This window comes from Taurulus bubalis (assembly GCF_910589615.1).
Source record: "Taurulus bubalis genome assembly, chromosome: 3".
Taxonomy (NCBI): Eukaryota; Metazoa; Chordata; class Actinopteri; order Perciformes; family Cottidae; genus Taurulus; species Taurulus bubalis.
In genome coordinates this window covers 18,494,169-18,511,960 of record NC_136591.1, presented here as the reverse complement: position 1 = coordinate 18,511,960, position 17,792 = coordinate 18,494,169, and the positions used below count along the sequence as shown (strand labels likewise).

Below are 17,792 nucleotides of genomic sequence, written 5' to 3'. Positions count from 1 at the left end.
AAAGGAACAGGACGGACTCGACCCCCACCTTCTTCGTCATCGTCGTCTTCGTTAGGGTCCATGAAGGCGCCTCCTTCGTCCTCCAGCTCGTCTCCGAAGTCTTCCTCGTCCATGCTGCCCAGAGACACCTCCTCGTCGTCCAGGTCGTCTACGTCCGAGTTGTCCGAGTCGTCAGAGTCCTCGCTGCCTTTCTTACTTTTTTTACTCTTCACGTTTCTGTCAAAACGGAGAAACCAATCGATCAATCAATACGAACTCTGTAAACGCTTCTCGACAGGCTGAATGTCGGCGGAAGACTGTAATTAACGTCTTATAACCGCAGTGTTCAGTGTGTAGTTCATATGGAACGGAGCACAAATAAACAACAATAAACAATCAATAATCACTGCTCACCCTGCAAAGTCCAGATCGTCGACCGGCATCTCAGTGAAGTACGAGTCTCCCTCGGAATCTGTTCAGAAGCATATTCATATTTGTTATTAGTTAAAACAGGATTAAAGCATTTACACGAGGTTTGTAACAAAACCACAAGATTTTTTTAAAAATATATTACAAAAATTAAAATGATTGAGTTTCAAATATAAGTTAAAAAAAATAAAAACATACGACTCATTTAAGTCGTTTTCAAATATTTCTTTGGTGTTTTGTTGAATAACGATAAACAAAACTAAGGAAAAGGGAAAGATAAGTATCCTAAATATTAAATATAAATTAACACATTTGTAAAGTTTAAAACAAAGAATATATCATGCAAATAGTGTAATATAGTGCAAATGTGTTAGGAATGTGTGTAATGCCATCTGAAGATTTCAAAGTAAAAGCACAACATTTATTAATGATTCTGTATCAAAGTTAAAAAAACAAACACAACGTTTATCTATAAATTAATATTCATATTTTAAATTTGGGAGCAATTTGTTTTAAGTGAAGTCCAAAACAATCAAACCATTTTTCATCCAAGTAATAGTGTTTGATTTAAATAATGTTTCCTATTTCTCAATTTTGGAAAAAAAAGAAACATTTAGTTTGTGCCGTCATCATTTCAAGTGTTTAACGTAAAAAGAAAGCCGATTATATTGATTTCTCCGTGTCGTTATTATTAAATGACCTGGTGACCTCTGACCGCCACCGTAACTCACCGAGCATCTTCTCAAACTCTTCGTCGTCCACGTCCTCCACGCTCTCGTTGTCTCCGTCTCCACGAGGACGACGGCCCTGAAGCTGCTTCTCCTGCTGACGCTTCCTGAAGTAACTGTGGAACAATAAAGAAAGATTAATATTTATTTAAGATGAAATATATAACAATGTACAAGCTGCAACAGCGCGTCGTCTCGATAATTGGAACGCACAAGAACTTTGAAATACTGCTGATTCCCATTTTAATTTCGAGAGTTCCTCAAAGATATTTAATTTAAATATATAATGTATAGTTCAAAACACGGTGATATAAATGCAGTCACAACTCTACATTTCCAGTCAAATAATTTGATGCAGTTTGTCGACATGAATTCAGACGGCTGCTGCAGCGCCTCCTGCAGGACAGAAGAGGAAGTTTTTGTTTTTCTTGCGCTAAGTTTTGTTCACTTTCATGCAGGAAGAGCTGCCCTCCCTCTCTCACACTCTCTCACACACACACACACACACACACACACACACACACACACACACACACACACACACACACACACACACACACACACACAAAAGTGATGTTTCTTAATGAATCCTCTCGTCCTTCTTGGCATTTTTGTTTCAGCTCATTCAGAAGCTTCTTGTTGCTTCTAGCGCCATTAAAATCGCATAGTCATTAAATCTGTATTTATTTTTTTCTTCTTCTTTCGTCTGACAATGTTGAAGAAAAAAAGAAACTGGAGTTAAGAGCAGATTTTATTCATATATTTTATTTCAAACTGAGTCGGCATTAAAACTAACCGGTGACGACAAAAATAATATTGTTATTAAAAACATTTTGTCAGTAAAACCGCTTCAAACTCACCGATGGAAGAAGATTTCCTCGACGGGGATCTGGTTTTCCTCTTTAGACAGAAACTCCTCACAGTTCACTGGGAAAGGAAAGAGTTCATTGAAACGATACAAAACCAAAAAACCCCAAATCAGATGAAATAAGTAATCAGGACACAAACTCACCAGGTAAAGATTTAATGGGGAACCTCTGTTTGGGCGTCAGTGCCGCAGAGTCTGTGTTTTCTAAGAAAAGATGAAAAGTTTAATCAGAAATTAACACCCGGGGTTCATACACATTTTGACCAATGGAGTTCCATGACTTTTCCAAGACTTTAAACCATATTTCCATGACCAAACATTTTGTGAAATCTCGGTGTATACATGAAAAAGTGAGAAAATGTAGTATTTAAACTAACAATGAGGATGCCAAAGCATACAGTATACCTTAAATGACAAATGAATGAGACAATAGTTTGATTAAAAGAATAAACATTTATATAGATGCCTGTATGTATGCCTGCTCATATTTTTGAGCGTCTTTCTTTTAAAAGCATATTATTATTTCAAACTCGGCATAAGTAAACGTCATAAACATAGCAAATTTCCATGACCTTTCCAAATTAAATTTTTTTCAAGGACTTTTCCAGGCCTGGAAATAACCATTTTAAAATTCCATGACTTTTCCAGGTTGTCCATGACCGTAAGAAACCGGATGTTGTGCTTTCCACCACTTAAGCAGCACAAAGCACCGATACCCAGAAGAGGAAATGGAGTCTTGTTCCTTACGCCTGGTCTTCAGCTGCTTTGGGTTCCTGAAGACGAAGCGGTCCAGGAAGCGGCTGAGGGTGAAGTCCTGCAGCGGGTCCCCGGCATACAGCACAAAGCCTCCCTGAGGGTCAGAGGAAGACGCTTGAAGAAAGTCACGACAACGACGGACACAAGAAGCTATAGGAGCGCCGAGATTCATCGCTTTACCTGCAGGAGCGTTTTTGCAAACAGCGACACCGACGGGTGGAAGTGCACGGAGAGCTGCAGGGAGAGGAAAAGGTCATTTATTTATTCAAATGAGACACAAAGTGATGAATGAGGGTTTAAGAACACGAGAAAGAAATCATACATGATAAAGTGACTGAACTAAAAAGACAATTAATTTTATATATATGTTCCAACTAACGATTATTTTAATAATCGATTAATCGGTTGATCATTTTTTTTCGATGAATCGGATAAAAAAAGAAAAGAAAAAAGCATTAATTTCCAACCCTTTATTCAAAAACAGAACTGACAGTGCAAAACATCTTCAGAAAGTGCACAAACAGGTTGCTCCTTGAACATCCCTGAACTGTTAATCCATTTTTGTAATTAACACTAAAAACATACACACATCCCCGCTTTCTTTTTTCATTTTTACATCTGCCAAATGTGGGCCCTTTTTATTGCTGCAAATGGAGCATTCTTTGACGAAAGCAAAGTTTGAAGAACAAAATTAATATTTCAAATAAAAATCCTTATTTCTAACCTCGTCATTGTCTTGACTATATTTTCTATTCATTTTGCAACTCATTTGATAAATAAAAGTGTGAGTTTTCATGGAAAACACAAAATTGTCTGGGTGACCCCAAACTTTTGAACGGTAGTGTGTATATATATATATATATATATATATATATATATACATATACACATACACATACATATACATATACATGATTTGTACTTCTAAATACAAATAATTAATTCACATTATTACTAGACAGTACAACTAGCTCTTATTTGAATAAAAGAATAAATGGCGAGTCAACCCCGTTGTGTTTAATGCAGTGATTTTCAACCACTGTGATCGTCATGTGTGCCGTGGGAAAATGTCCAATTTCACTTAATTGGTCCCAACAAATATTATTTAGTTGCCGCAAATGATTTTACATTGTTGAGCGTCTGAGCCTGCAATATAGTGGCTGGCATAGTAATATAGAACAGGTTTACATCTGCTATTAAACAAACTTAACGGCCGTATGTAATTGATCTTATCTTCAAGACAGCATGTCATTTCTGGGTCGCGTCAACAACTCTTCTCTGCTCTGTGTTGCGCACGGCGGCGTTCCGCCCCGATGCGATGCACACAGGTGAGCGGACAGCGGACAGAGAGCGGCGAAAAATATGTCGCGTGCTTTTCACAATGGGATTTGCTGCTGAAGCTTTCACTATTTTAAGATATGAGCTCTCACTTTTAAAACCTAACAGTTAATGTATTTGCAGGTCAAGACAAACAGCCTGCGGCGCTCCATCAATGACGTTTCTGGCTTTGCATATCGAGAGGCTCTGGAAATATTCTTCCAAAAGACCGAAAAACACACTGCAATGACAAAGCCTGCACACTTTGTGGTCGCCATTAAAATAGATTAACACCATGTTTCCTTTAAGTCAGTATTTATCAAACTGGGCGGTATTTATTACAGGTGGGGCGCAAGAGGAAATGCTGATTTTAAATGTTAACCGTCTGCCGTCATTAGGTCACGCTTGCGCGACTCGCCGATTCTTGGCATTTCGCCAAAAGCCGATCTTTATGAGATCGCCGTGAGGTCGGCTTTCTGTCGTTGTGTCTCTCAACATTGAGCATGAATTGAGAGCCGTATCAAATCTACAACCCCGTTTTAAAAAGATGTGTAGAGGAAAGCGGCTCACTGCAGCCACTAATACTGATCCAACTTGATGCTCACACATCTGCACTCATTCCGTTTTGTAAAAAAATTGCTAATTGTTTTCCACAATAAGCCATTTAGTAATAACTACATTTTTGCATAACTTTACTTGAGACACGGAATACTCTTCCATGCCACAATAATTACCTATCATATATGTTGTATTATGTTACAATGTGACATTTTGTAACTTTTGGGGTTATTGGTGTGCCGCAGGATTTTTTATTGTAGAAAATGTGCTGCGGCTCAAAAAAGGTTGAAAAACACTGGTTTAATGTATGTTTGTTTGTTTCTCACCCTCTGCAGTTCCCATAAAGTTGTGTGGTCGGCGCCGCAGAATAACGGGTTTCTGTGCAGCGGGTCGTAGCTCTTGATGCTCTTACCTCCTGAAAATAAACAGGACGGGAAAACAATCGTCAACAACAACATGGCGACACACAGAATCTTCCGTTTACTGTAAAACGTAGAAAACTACAGGAAACTACAAACAAAAACTGACTGTAACAATAACTATGATGCAACTTTTACCATAAAATGATAAAGAATTTAAAAACCTTTTTTTTTAAGCCAAATGTTTGATGGAAACGTTTATTACTAATTATCATACAAAACCTGATTAATCTGAACATTTTCAAAATTAGCGAAAGCTGTAATAACAAACAGCGAAGACACAAACAAAGTCTCATGATCTGAAAAGAAAAACGATTCTTTCACCTTCAAGGTTCTGGTGGTGTACCCATGATGCAGTGGGCTTTGCCACCTTCGGCTCCGCAGGCGCTCCTTCCTCCAGTTTGTCGGCGTCCAAAAAGCGCTCCTCTTCATCATCATCCTCAGCGAGATCTTTGAACTCTTCCTCCTCTCCGTCCTGAGGGACCACAAGAGGAAATGAACCGATCCAAAAACAATCATTAGGAATAGAAAAGGAACAGTGTATTTATTGTTGTAACATTTAAAACTATTATTTAAAAACAAATGAAAAGACACAAAAACATTTTATTTATTTTGACAATCTAATAATTGCTTTTGTCTTTTACCAAAATGTTTTGATTTTCTTTTGTTTATGAACTAAAAAAACAATGTGATGACATCGTATAAAGTCTATTTTTAACCATTTACTGAAAACTTACAGCAATATTTATAGATATACTTATAACATATGGTTATAAGTATTTTAACCGGACTTGTGGCCTGAATTCATTCTTATAAGTTAAGTCAGTTCTTTAAATGTTTTTTATCATTGTTTGTCTACCAATTTTATTTTCTCTTGTAAAACTTTGTAATTTAGATTTGAGAAGTAATACTTTAACAAAGCCTATTATTATTTTAAATAATGTAAAATGATTGAACTCTTTCTTTTTGTATAAGCGCATTTTAAATTATTTATTTAATTTAATTTGTAGACGTCATCTTTTTTTGACCAAACGATTAATCAAGAAAATAATCTGATGATTAAGAAAGAAATTTAAATCCAATCATACCACTTTTATTTAAGTTCATTTAAATATATTTAGCTCTCATTGGACGGCTTACAGTGTAAATAAAGTCAGATCACATTTGAAATAATAATTAATTAACATGTTCTATTAACTATTCATTTAAAGAAATTTAAATAAATTGTTACCACTTTTATTTAACTTTTGTATTTATATTTAGCTCTCATTGGGCGGCTTACAGTGTAAATAATATGATAATAGTAAACATTTCTTATAAACGTGTAACAATCAGAGTCTCTCAGTTACGACGTCTGAAATCAGCGCCCCGACAAAGTCATTGATCCGGTCTCTCACCACTTTTATTGAAGTGTATTTAGCTCTTATTGGTCGGCTTGCAGTAACACAAAGTGTTAATAGTGTCAGTACTGATCCGGTGGCTCACCCCGCCCTGCTGCAGCAGCAGCCGGAGGCCCGGCTTGGCCTTCATGACTTCCGACACCAGGAACAGCGCCCCGCAGGTGAAGCTGGCGCTCTGCTCCGCGCTGACCTGCAGCAGCCGCTTCACGAAGGCTTTGACGCGCCGCAGCACGATGTCGGCCTTCAGGGATTTATAGAGCAGGTTCAGGAACATGCTCTGACGGGACGACGACGACAGGCCGGGGTCCATCAACTTCCTGAGGAGGAGGAGGAGGAAGAAGAGGCGGAAGAAGAAGAGGAGGGGGAGGAAATAAGATGAATAAATCAAAATCATTCCTGAAAGGAAAAAACTGCATGAATATTTTTCATATTCCACAATTATCCCTCCCCCACAATTTTTTTTTAATCAAGATCCAGTCCTGACTTTATATATTTGAAGGACTTAAAATAACTGATGAAGATGATGAAGGTTTACCTGTACAGAGCCACGTAGTACCGGTCGGAGACGCTCTGCTGGGAGTCCATCACCTGGAAGAGCAGCATGAGCGCCTGCACGGCCGTGTTGAACTTCACCAGGTGCACCACCTTGAACAGCGTGTCCAGCTGCTCCCTCACCTTCTCGTCGCCGGCGCCGGCGTAGGGGTACGCCCGGTTCACGCCCGACAGCAGCCCGCTCAGCATCTTCGACTCCACGTTCTTCGTCTTGACGCAGGCGCGGAAGAAGGAGAAGTAGATGCCGATGAGCTTGGCGGCCAGCTCGGCCTCGTCGTGGCTCAGCATCACCTGGCTGAGGAAGCAGACGGCGTAGTACTGCGCCTTGGCGCAGACGTTGGGCCGGAACATGAGACGCTCCACCTCGCAGCACACCACCGCCTTCATGTTGGGGTGCCGGTGCAGCAGCGACTCCAGCAGGTAGGTCGCCTTGGCGGCCGTCTTGTACTCAGGGTCACCCAGCTTGTTGACCACCTGGCCGAGCAGCGCCCGCTCTTGCTCCGGGCGGCTGCACAGGAGCTCGTGCGCGGTGGCCAGCGCCTTGGCCTTGGTGGCCGCCACCGTGTCGTGGGCCACCGCGTCCAGTGCCGCCACAAACTCCGCCACGTGGTGCCTCAGGCAGTGCTCGAAGTACCAGAGGACAAGGCGGCGGTCGCGGGAATCCCGGTTGCCGCTGGCCTTCTCCTCCAGCAGGTCGAATGGGTGCTGGGCGAAGGTGCGGAGCTTCCGGCCCTCCGGCAGCAGGTTGGATAGCAGCAGCTCGCGCAGCGTGTCCAGCGCCATCAGGCCCATCCGCCGGCTGCCCTTCTTCTTCACCATTCCCACCAGGTTCTCCACGTGCTCCAGTGTGTGCACCGGCGCGTCCTGGATCAGCACCGTCATGGCCGCCATCCTGTCCGCCAGCACGCCGGAGGAGACGACCGTCTTCATCCAGTGGGAGTTGGCCCCCTTCTGCAGGTTCTTCTTGCTCTTGTAGAGCGCCACGTCGGCCTCAAACAGCTGCTGGGCGAGCACCTTGTACTGGGACACCAACGAGGGATCCTGCTGAGCGGACGTGCCCTCGGCGGTGTACTCCAGGTCGAACCACTTCCCTCCGGGTTTAATCAGCAGCACCAACCGCCGCTGGAACTCGAACACGTTGACGTTCTGCTTCTTCTTCGCCGCGTCTTTTGCCTTCTTCGGCTTCTCCTTCGGTTTCTCCTTCGGTTTCTCCTCCTTGTTCACTTTCTGCTGAGCGTTGTTTTTTTCCTCCGCCTTGGCCTTTTCGCTTTCCCCCACGCCGCCGCCTGGGTCGCCGCCCTCGGGCTCGTCTGGGACGGTCTGCAGTCCGGCGAACGCCCGGACGCCCAGTTTGGCGATGAACTTCTCCAGCTCGCCCTCCTCCAGGTCGTCGATCGCTCCCTTCTTTCCTCCGTCGACGATCTCGTTGTCGTCGTTCATGGCGGCGAGCATAATGTAGTCGGCCTGGAGTCGGAAAAAAGAGAAGAACAACAACACAAATGTAATGTTACTCGCAGTGGCGGTTCCACATGTAAATAAGCCCCGGGCGAGACCCCCCTCCGAGCGCCCTCATCCCAACATCTTGACACATGTCAAGAGGTTCCATACGTTTCCCCAAAAGTGAAACTTAAAAGTCCGTTACAATTCTGTGTTCTGGATTAAAATCAAGGCAGAGTAAACCCTGCCTCTATTTCAGCACCCTGTCTTTGTGAAGCAGGTTTTAATGAAGTGATAGAGTGCATATAAAGGTTTAAGGTACGGAGTAGAGTCAGTAGACTGCACATAAACAACAGACGTCGGGGCTCGGTCTTTTTCTCCCGTCACCCCGAGACGGACCGGCTCGTAGCAGAGAAACAAGCTCAGGGCTCCACTAATGCAGCGTAATGGTGAGTTGTATCTTTATGCACTTTATAATTGTATTTATGCCGGTCGTATTACGTCATATTTATTACATCATATTTTTCGTCTACACCGTGAAGGCCGGTCCGTAAAAAATTTGTCTGACACAAAACTGGTCCGTGGCTCAAAAAAGGTTGGGTACCACTGCATTAGAGTACGGCTCCATAGCCCACAGTCGCCCGTGCGCAAACCGCCCCTGGTTACTCGTCTTCAGCCATCAGAATGAAGTGATAAGATACTGGAGACACAATAATACTTTAGTTTTTTACTCCTGACAGGGTTCATACACATTTTGACCAATGGATTTCCATTACTTTAAACCAAATTTCCATGACCAAACATTTTGTGAAATCTTGGCGTAAACATGAAAGTGAGAAAATGTAGTATTTAACCTAACAATGAGAATTCCAAAGTATACAGTATGCCTTAAATGACACACATGAATGAGACAATAGTTTGATTAAAAGAATAAACATTTATATAGATGCCTGTATGTATGCCTGCTTATATTTTGAGCGTCTTTCTTTTAAAAGCAAATTAATTATTTCAAACTCGGCGTAAATGAACGTCATGAACATATGAATATAGCAAATTTCCATGACTTTTCCAAAACTTTTGGGATTTTATTTTTTTCAAGGACTTTTCCAGGTCTGGAAATAACCATTTTTTTCTCTTCAGGTTTTCCATGACCGTAAGAACCCTGTCCTAATTATAAGAAACATAAACATGTTTAACGACAAAAATGTGTTTTGTTTATTTACCAAACTGTCAAACGTTTAACTTAAATGTATTTAAATAAAAATGCCTAGAAACTCGTTCTTTTCACATTTTGCCAAACACACCCAATAAAAAATTGGATTATTATTAATATTGATGCATTAAAATGTATTGGTTTGTATTTTGTGTTAATATGAATAAAATTAAATGAATACAAAGTGGAATACACGTGTTAAGTAGCAAGAAATAAAACAATACTTAGGTAGCTCGAGTTTGTGAGTAACACACTTTAATGACTTTCCACAATGACTATAAACGCAGTAAACCCGCCGGTGTGAGGTTTTATCCGGTAACTCGCCTGCGTTCCTCCGAGCCGCAACACCTCGTCCAGGTTGAACTCTTCATCTTCTTTCGTCCCTCTGTCTTCACCGTCATCCGCTGCAGGGTCTTCATCTTGATCCGAGCCGATGTTTTCGGCCTCCAAGTCGGTTTCTTCGGGCTGAAATGTCACTTTACTCGTCGCTTTGGGCTTCTTACGGTGCTTGTTTTTGGCCGCCATGCTCGCTTTCAGCATGAGGAGAACGTGACCCGGATGTGGAAGACGACGTCACGGCGGCATTTCCGTTCTTGGAAAAATAAGGAAAGAATTCGAAATATTTTAGTAATGTTCCTTACGTCATGCTTTTGATAATTATTACTATTGTTTAACTGTTTAATATTATTAATTAAATGATAATATGAAAATATATACACCAAAAAATCCCTGTCGTTTTAATTATTCATTTGTTTAATGCAACTGTAATAAATGATAAATTAACCCACAATTATCAGAAGCTAGCAGAAATATACACATTTACTGAGATGTATTACGATTTTAATTCAAAACATTGTTTAAATTATGTACATTGTTTTATTTAGGTTTTCATTTTGAAAGGTTACCCGGAAGTTATACATCTTATCCTGGTTTGTTTAACTTCCGTTACCCTGTTAGCATTTCGCTCTTGCACAAGGACTTTACAGCTTTTAGCGACTTTAGACGACAAACAGACACAACATAACAAATACATATTTCTATAAGTTGTAACTGGAAGTTTAAACATTAGTTTCCGGTTGCGGTTCCGTATGACGTACATTGTTTTGGTGTTAAAACACAGCCGATGATCAGCAGAGTCTTCAGTCCATCAGCTGCAGGTGAGAGCAGCCATGAGATACGATGATTTTATTATTAGTATTATTTTTATTTTGAAACATAAATGTCATTTTGTATTTGCATGTTTTCTGTCAAATTTGATGCCTTTATGACACAATTTAAGGTTTTATTTGACCTGTTTTGTTGCTCTAAGTCTTTAGCGCAACCCGTGTTATGCATGTAGTATTACTGAGTAATAGATGTATTGTCTTTAGCTTTTGTTTTCTAGATTTTAATGTTATGTTCAAAACTGTAATTTTGTGTTAATTAATTCAAATTAATTGGGCGAAGGGAAAAACTCTGACACCATTCAACCTGAAAAAAATAACTTTGAGGGTTCGACATAAACAAGATCTGCTCTTTTCTGTAAACAAATATTTATAGTTTTGTTCTTAGACCAATACATTCTGGCAAAACCTTTGACCTTTGCAGATTTATCTTTGAACATTGTACATTGTTTCCGGATGTAGCGTTTGGTTTAAAAAAAAAACACAATAAAAGACAAATATCTTTTTTTTTAATAAATTTGGTAATTTTGTTGACGGAAAAAAATAGATGAATTGATGAAAATTGAACAATAAAAAACACTTTATTTTGTGGTTTTCATGTGAAACTACTTCATAATTAAACAGACTGATTTATAATGTTTGTCTAGTTTGTCTCTTCTGTTATTGTTCTATTTGTTTACTGATTATGTATTAAGTTCTTCTATTTAATAAAACAATGTTTGTGTTTGACAGTGCGATGGCGAGCAGCTCAGACCAGACTCTCCTGCAGCTCTCCACCAGGTGAGGAGAAGCCCCGCCCCTCCATGCTGCGACACCTGACCTCCAAAATAAAAGCCACAGGTCCGATCACGGTGTCGGAGTACATGAGAGAGGTGCTCACCAACCCGGTGGCGGTGAGTGATGATCGATCAGATGTTAACGCAAGTTGACCGTCCGCAGCTCCTGGATCAGTTAAAGAGCTTTTATTGTGGAGAACTTTCCAACTTTTATTTTGAAAAATAAATCATCTTTACCTGATGATTCAACTTTGCTTGTTGTTTTGATGTTTTGAAAACAATGAAAAAGAAATGTTCATTATACGTTTTTTGTGGAATTAATTGTTTTATTTTGTTTTATAAGTTGATCAACAGAAAATCGTTAAATCGTTCAGCTAAAATTTTAAGTAAGAATCGCAAAAATTCACAGTTTTTTTCTATATAAAGCAGTGTATATATAGATATATATATATATAAATATCTATATAGATATATCTATATAGATATCTATATATATATCTATATATATATATAGATATCTATATAGATATATATATCTATATATATATATAGATATATATATATATGTATATATATCTATATATATAGATATATATATACACAATTTCAAAACAAACAAACAAATTCCGGGAAATGTTTTGTAATTTTACAAGATAAGCGACTTAATCATTTTTTTGTTTAAAATTCACAGCAGTTCATTTTCTGTTAAACTAATTAAGTTAAATTAAATTAAATAATTGGCCAGTTAAATTCAGGACTACAATGAGCTTTGACTCTCGTTCAGTCTGATTCGTTAATATCAAACATTTGGCTTTTAAAAAGCCTCCAATTGATCTTTAGAACATTGAAGGAGTCGGTTTTAAAGTTGTCTTTTATTTCTAAAACCTGAAGTAGTTCCAGTAACTGTGCTTGGTTTCCTCTCTCAGGGTTATTATGTAAGGAACAACATGCTGGGACCCAACGGAGATTTCATCACATCGCCAGAAATCAGCCAGATCTTCGGAGAGGTGAGGTTGGAAAAGTCCACCTTAACAGGAAGAAAAACACGCCGGTCACGTGTCTCAGTTTGAGTTAATTTAATACTAAATATTATATTTTACATGACGTATCTACTCATCTGTGACTACCTTTTCTTCCAAGAATACATTTGTTTTTATATTAGTTAGCTGAATATATTATGAGACGGTATAATATAATATCAGCTGTTTCAACGTAAATATAATTATACTTCAAATCTAGAGTTCTGTATTTGGAAAAACTTCATATTTTAACTTCTGGAAAAGTCGATGATTTACATTTTCTTTAACATTAATTTGAATCAAAGTTAATTTCTGTAAAAACACACAAAGCATTTCACAATTTTACAAAATAAAAGCACACAAATGTTAATTAGACATAACAACTCTTAATTGGTTATTTACCTGCAGACGGACCAACTGGTTCATCTCATCACCGTTTCAGAACCTCATTGTGTCGGCTGTACCGTCACGTCTTTTAAAGACGACAGAAGAAATGCACATTTCCTCTTCTGTGACGTAAGAACACGCATGTTTGATTCCAGCTGCTCGGCGTCTGGACCGTCAGCGAGTGGATGGCAGCCGGTCGACCCAAACAGCTGCAGCTGGTGGAGCTCGGACCCGGAAAAGGATCGTTGGCCGTCGACGTCCTCAGAGTACAAACTTTATTTAGACTTTAAATCTTCAGTTTTTAACTCGTTAACTACAAACCCCTCTGTATAAACCCTCAGAATATATTTAGGAATGAAAGAGTAAAGTTTGGAGGATGTAAGAGCTGCTGAAGTGGAGATTTCTGGATCAGAGTCTGAGAACAAACTCATGGAGAGAAAACGTCCTTTAAAGAGATGTTTAGTTACATTACACACATTCTGAAGACTCTACAGGTGAATAGTTTTGATTAAGAGGAGGATTTATTGTATTACAATATAAATGTTTTATTTCCGTATCCTTATGTGTTCACCTGGATGACGAAGTGGTGACATGGCTTCCTGTGTTCTTCCTCCAGGTGTTCAATCAGTTGCGGTCCGTTGTGGGCGCAGCCTCGGTGTCCCTCCACCTGGTCGAGGTGAGTCCGGTGCTGAGTCGTCTTCAGGCCGAGAATTTGACCGGCAGCCACAGCCAGCAGGCGGACGCCGAGGACGAGCCGGTGTACCGGCGTGGGGAAACCGCCACCGGACTCCCGGTGTCCTGGTACCGCCGCCTGGAGGACGTCCCCTCAGGTACAGGGACGACACCGGCTCTCCACTCGCTGTCTCCACACATCAGACACAGAGAGAGATGTAACTTTCATGTGTGTTGATTCTGGCACCCCCTGTGGACCAAAGTGGTAGTGTTTCTAAGCACCATGGTCCCTTTAGGAAACCTCTCATTTAACATCAAGATCAGCACTACACTGAGGTCATATAGAGGATCAGGACTAAACCAATGTTTATAGAGAGATCAGGACTAAACTGAGACTGGTTCAGGACCAGTTAAAAGTTATTCAGTAACTTTAGTCCTCTAATCTTTCTCAGGATTCAGCATCTTTCTCGCTCACGAGTTCTTTGACGCTCTGCCGATCCACAAATTTCAGGTTTGTTTTAAATCTGCTCAGTGTTTTTATTCCCATTTGTTTTTGCCTGATTGATTCATGTAGCTACTTTTGCTTTTATATTTGCTTATTTGTTTACCTTTGTTGATGTTTTTGAGGTGAGATTCCTACTATAAACTCTTGCCTCTTCTCTTGTTCCATGTTGTGTTTCGGCAGCTTTGTTGTATTAGCATATCATTACACCACACAGCCACCAGGTGGAGCCAAAGTGACACGAACAAAGCCATAACTTTTTGTTTCACTTAGAGGACGCAGAGAGGCTGGAGGGAGGTGATGGTGGACATCGACCCGGAAAAGATGGACCAGCTGAGGTTCGTCGTGGCGCCGTCTCCCACTCCGGCCTCGGCCACGTTTGTGCAGGTCAGAACTGAAAGGGTTGCTCCTAAAAACAAAACTAGTTCTGCGAATGTCAAAAAAAAATTTAAATGATTGTTAGGTTTAATTATTTCTGTAAGTTCCTTAACACGACTAAGCGATTTTAACGTTTCACTAAAACCTTTATAACCTTTGTAAATCCCCTTACAACGTCGGATTTCATTCAAAGACACCTCCCTGTAACCGTACGGGCCTGTGGGAGTCTAGCAAAGCAATCCATATACTTACAAACCCCCTATTAGTATTAGGGGACCCTATAGTTCTACAGCTCATATGACCTAATACTGGGTAATTTCAACTTTAAAGGTAAGCAGGAAGAACATCTTTAATCCTTTAAATGCTGTGGAAACGAACTCCCTCAGATGAACTCTGTTTTATGGCCTCCATCTGGTGCTTTCTGCCCACATTTAAACCTCCTATACGCTCGCAGTCTGTTTGATTTGGTCTCTCTGGCTCCCTTCAAATGCTTTGAACCTCCTGCCAGAGGCCCATCATCATCATCATCATCAGTCTGCTGGGATGAAGAAACGTATGAGAGGTCAGGCTCAGGATCATCAAACCGGACGCAAAGGGAATTTGATTAATAAACAGTGCTTATAATTAAACAACGATCTGTTTGAGCTGCTTTATGGATTAAAGATGTATTCACAACCATAAAAATTAAGGACATTTATGGTTTTAATTCTCCGGCCCTATCCAGGGAGGAATCCCGACTCTGTGGGTTCAAAGTCGGACTGAAGGTCGACGTCTCCTGTAGAGAGGAACTGAGAGTGAAGCGATTTATTATTGATAATTGTGTGTGTGTGTGTGTGTGTGTGTGTGTGTGTGTGTGTGTGTGTGTGTGTGTGTGTGTGTCGTCTCTCAGGCAGATGAAAGGCGGGATCACGTGGAGGTGTGTGCGGAGGCTGGAGTCGTGGTCCAGCAGCTCGCCCGGCGGATCCAACAGGACGGCGGCGCGGCGCTGATCGCTGACTACGGCCATGACGGAACCAAGACGGACACGTTCAGAGTGAGGAACCTGTACAACACCTGTGTTCTGTAGTTAAGAAGCTAAGAAGAATATTGGGAGCTTCTCGTGTTTTTGTTCTTCCTTTTTATAATAATAGTTAATTCAATTTAATCATTCAATATTAGAAACCCCTCTGAATATAATGACGTCACCTACAACCCCATCTTTAACTGCCATAACATTAAATAATGATAATAATGATAACAGAACATTCAATTAATACCTCGAATGATAAAAGTTGACTTTTAAACAGGTTGTACCTAAAGTTGACACACCTAAACGATTGTATTTAAAGGAACATTGTGAGAACAGATTTGCGAATTAGATGGAGGAAGAATGTAGGAAGGATTGAGGAAGGATGTAGAAAGGATGTAGGAAGGCTGGAGGAAGGTTAAAGGAAGAATGGAGGAAGGATGAAGGAAGGATGAAGGAAGGATGGAGGAAGCGGTGAAGTCCATTTGCTGCCGGCAGAGAGGAAACCCAAGTGAGATTTTATAAAACGTGACCATGACAACGCTCATGAGTCTCGTCTCTTTAAACACAGTGTGAGTTCTCGTTTCTCGTACTTTTCCGTCAGGGCTTCAAAGGCCACCGGCTGCACGACGTCCTGTCCTCGCCCGGCTCGGCCGACCTCACCGCCGACGTGGACTTCGGCTTCCTGCGGCGGATGGCCGGAGGGGGCGTGGCCTGTCTGGGGCCCGTTACTCAGACGACGTTCCTGAAAAACATGGGCATCGACTCCCGGCTGCAGGCGAGTGTGATGGCGGCCTTTTTATTTCAGATTTATCCTTTAACAGGATTATTTATTAAGTATCTTTGGGTATAAATACTAGAATACAAAGCTAGCAGTGCTGCTTTGTATCATATTTTTTTATATTTTCTGATATTTATATTTTAAAGAATCAAATAACTATAATCTGTCACAATAAATGTAATATTTCAGACATTTTCAAAGATGTAAATCAGAATCAGAAACCGTTTATTTGCCAGGAATGTTTACACAAACGAGGAATTTTTCTTGGCGGAAGGTGCATACATTAGACATGAGACGTAAGACGAGAAAAGAAAACAGTATTTCTAAATAACCTCAAACAAACATATATCTTTGACATGTTACTTATCAAAGTTGCAGAACTTTAATGACATTATTGACATGATTATTGTGAACAATATAATTTACGATATTATTGAGATACATTTAGAAAAATTTGGGGAAAGAACTTATCAGTCAAATCTATCTTTAGTGTTCTTTTTTGGAAAATGAATTACACCATAAATACGTATTTCAATAACAGTTTATATAAAATGATTTAAGAGGCGCTGTCTTTTTTATCATACCAGTCGGCAACCTCCTTTGTGTGTTAAAGCTGCATTCTTTCTATTGACCACCAGGGGGCCACAAACCAACGAGTGACATCATGGTTTCAACATGTTATCAGTATTTAATTAGTTCAATATCAGGGTTTTCTTCAATATTTGTGTGTCCAACATTTTAAACCAGAACATAATTTTGTGTACAAGACGTGACTCTGTGATTCTCCTGCAGGTTCTGCTGAGGAACTGCAGCGACGCGTCCACCCGGGAGCAGCTGCTCGGCAGCTACGACATGCTGACCAGCCGCTCCAAGATGGGCGAGCGCTTCCACTTCTTCAGCTTGCTGCACCGCAGCCGGCTGGCCGAACCCACCAGGCCCGCCGGGAAGAGGAGCGCGGCGCCGCTGCCCGTGGCCGGATTCACCGAGCTCAGCTTCTCTTGAAGGACCTCCGTGGACGGGTCAGTGAGGTCGGGGGGTCAAACGGAGCTGTTCGCTCAGACGTCTAAGAAATGATGTCCAACAGGAAGTGAATCCTAAAAGGACACTGTCTCTTAAAGTTAATCGGAAATATTTTTTTAAATAAAGATATAAGAAAATAAAGTTGTGCATTCATTTGTTGAACAACACATTTTCTATTTACCAAATTATGGTCAGGAGCGAGAATGCAGCTTTAACACATGAAGCATAAACTTCTATACAACCAGAGTCGCCCGCCCCCTGGTGGTCAGTAGAGAGAATGCAGGTTTTAAGACTCCCCTTGAATAAAATATTTTCTCTATCATTACTGGGAGAAAGTTCCAGCCTGAACATACTTTTTTGTTATTTACCAAATTCTGCACATTTTGAAGCCAACAACAGAGGCCGTGAGTTGACGTCATCCAAAATCAGAAC

The 17,792-nt window shown here is 40.6% G+C and overlaps 2 protein-coding genes across 2 annotated transcripts in view; one reads left to right on the top strand and one right to left on the bottom strand.

The window, feature by feature from the left end:
* Window positions 1-10,196, bottom strand: part of cebpz (CCAAT enhancer binding protein zeta) — a gene marked incomplete at its 5' end in the record, with an annotated part of 12,813 nt that extends 2,617 nt beyond the window's left edge. The window contains 12 exons of the mRNA XM_079215062.1: window positions 29-216; window positions 394-451; window positions 1,140-1,252; window positions 1,997-2,063; window positions 2,149-2,208; window positions 2,752-2,854; window positions 2,941-2,994; window positions 4,962-5,050; window positions 5,379-5,529; window positions 6,540-6,771; window positions 6,990-8,470; window positions 9,981-10,196. Of these exons, the coding sequence (XP_079071188.1) occupies window positions 29-216; window positions 394-451; window positions 1,140-1,252; window positions 1,997-2,063; window positions 2,149-2,208; window positions 2,752-2,854; window positions 2,941-2,994; window positions 4,962-5,050; window positions 5,379-5,529; window positions 6,540-6,771; window positions 6,990-8,470; window positions 9,981-10,196 (2,812 nt within the window). The remainder of the gene's footprint in view (window positions 1-28; window positions 217-393; window positions 452-1,139; window positions 1,253-1,996; window positions 2,064-2,148; window positions 2,209-2,751; window positions 2,855-2,940; window positions 2,995-4,961; window positions 5,051-5,378; window positions 5,530-6,539; window positions 6,772-6,989; window positions 8,471-9,980) is intronic.
* A 508-nt stretch (window positions 10,197-10,704) lies between these two features.
* On the top strand, window positions 10,705-17,462 carry ndufaf7 (NADH:ubiquinone oxidoreductase complex assembly factor 7). The gene is made up of 10 exons (XM_079214939.1): window positions 10,705-10,813; window positions 11,552-11,712; window positions 12,522-12,602; window positions 13,157-13,267; window positions 13,618-13,831; window positions 14,126-14,184; window positions 14,449-14,562; window positions 15,443-15,586; window positions 16,164-16,337; window positions 17,133-17,462. The coding sequence occupies exons 1-10, from the start codon at window positions 10,780-10,782 to the stop codon at window positions 17,340-17,342; spliced, it is 1,302 nt and encodes a 433-aa protein (XP_079071065.1). The 5' UTR covers window positions 10,705-10,779; the 3' UTR covers window positions 17,343-17,462.
* The last annotated feature ends 330 nt before the right edge of the window (window positions 17,463-17,792 follow it).

Bases quoted from the DNA above. Each gene is read 5' to 3' on its own strand.
- ndufaf7 (XM_079214939.1), top strand. From the start codon at position 10,780: ATGATCAGCAGAGTCTTCAGTCCATCAGCTGCAG. The intron at 14,185-14,448 runs GTTTGTTTTAAA...TGTTTCACTTAG, and splicing joins TGCCGATCCACAAATTTCAG to AGGACGCAGAGAGGCTGGAG. The intron at 14,563-15,442 runs GTCAGAACTGAA...GTCGTCTCTCAG, and splicing joins CCTCGGCCACGTTTGTGCAG to GCAGATGAAAGGCGGGATCA.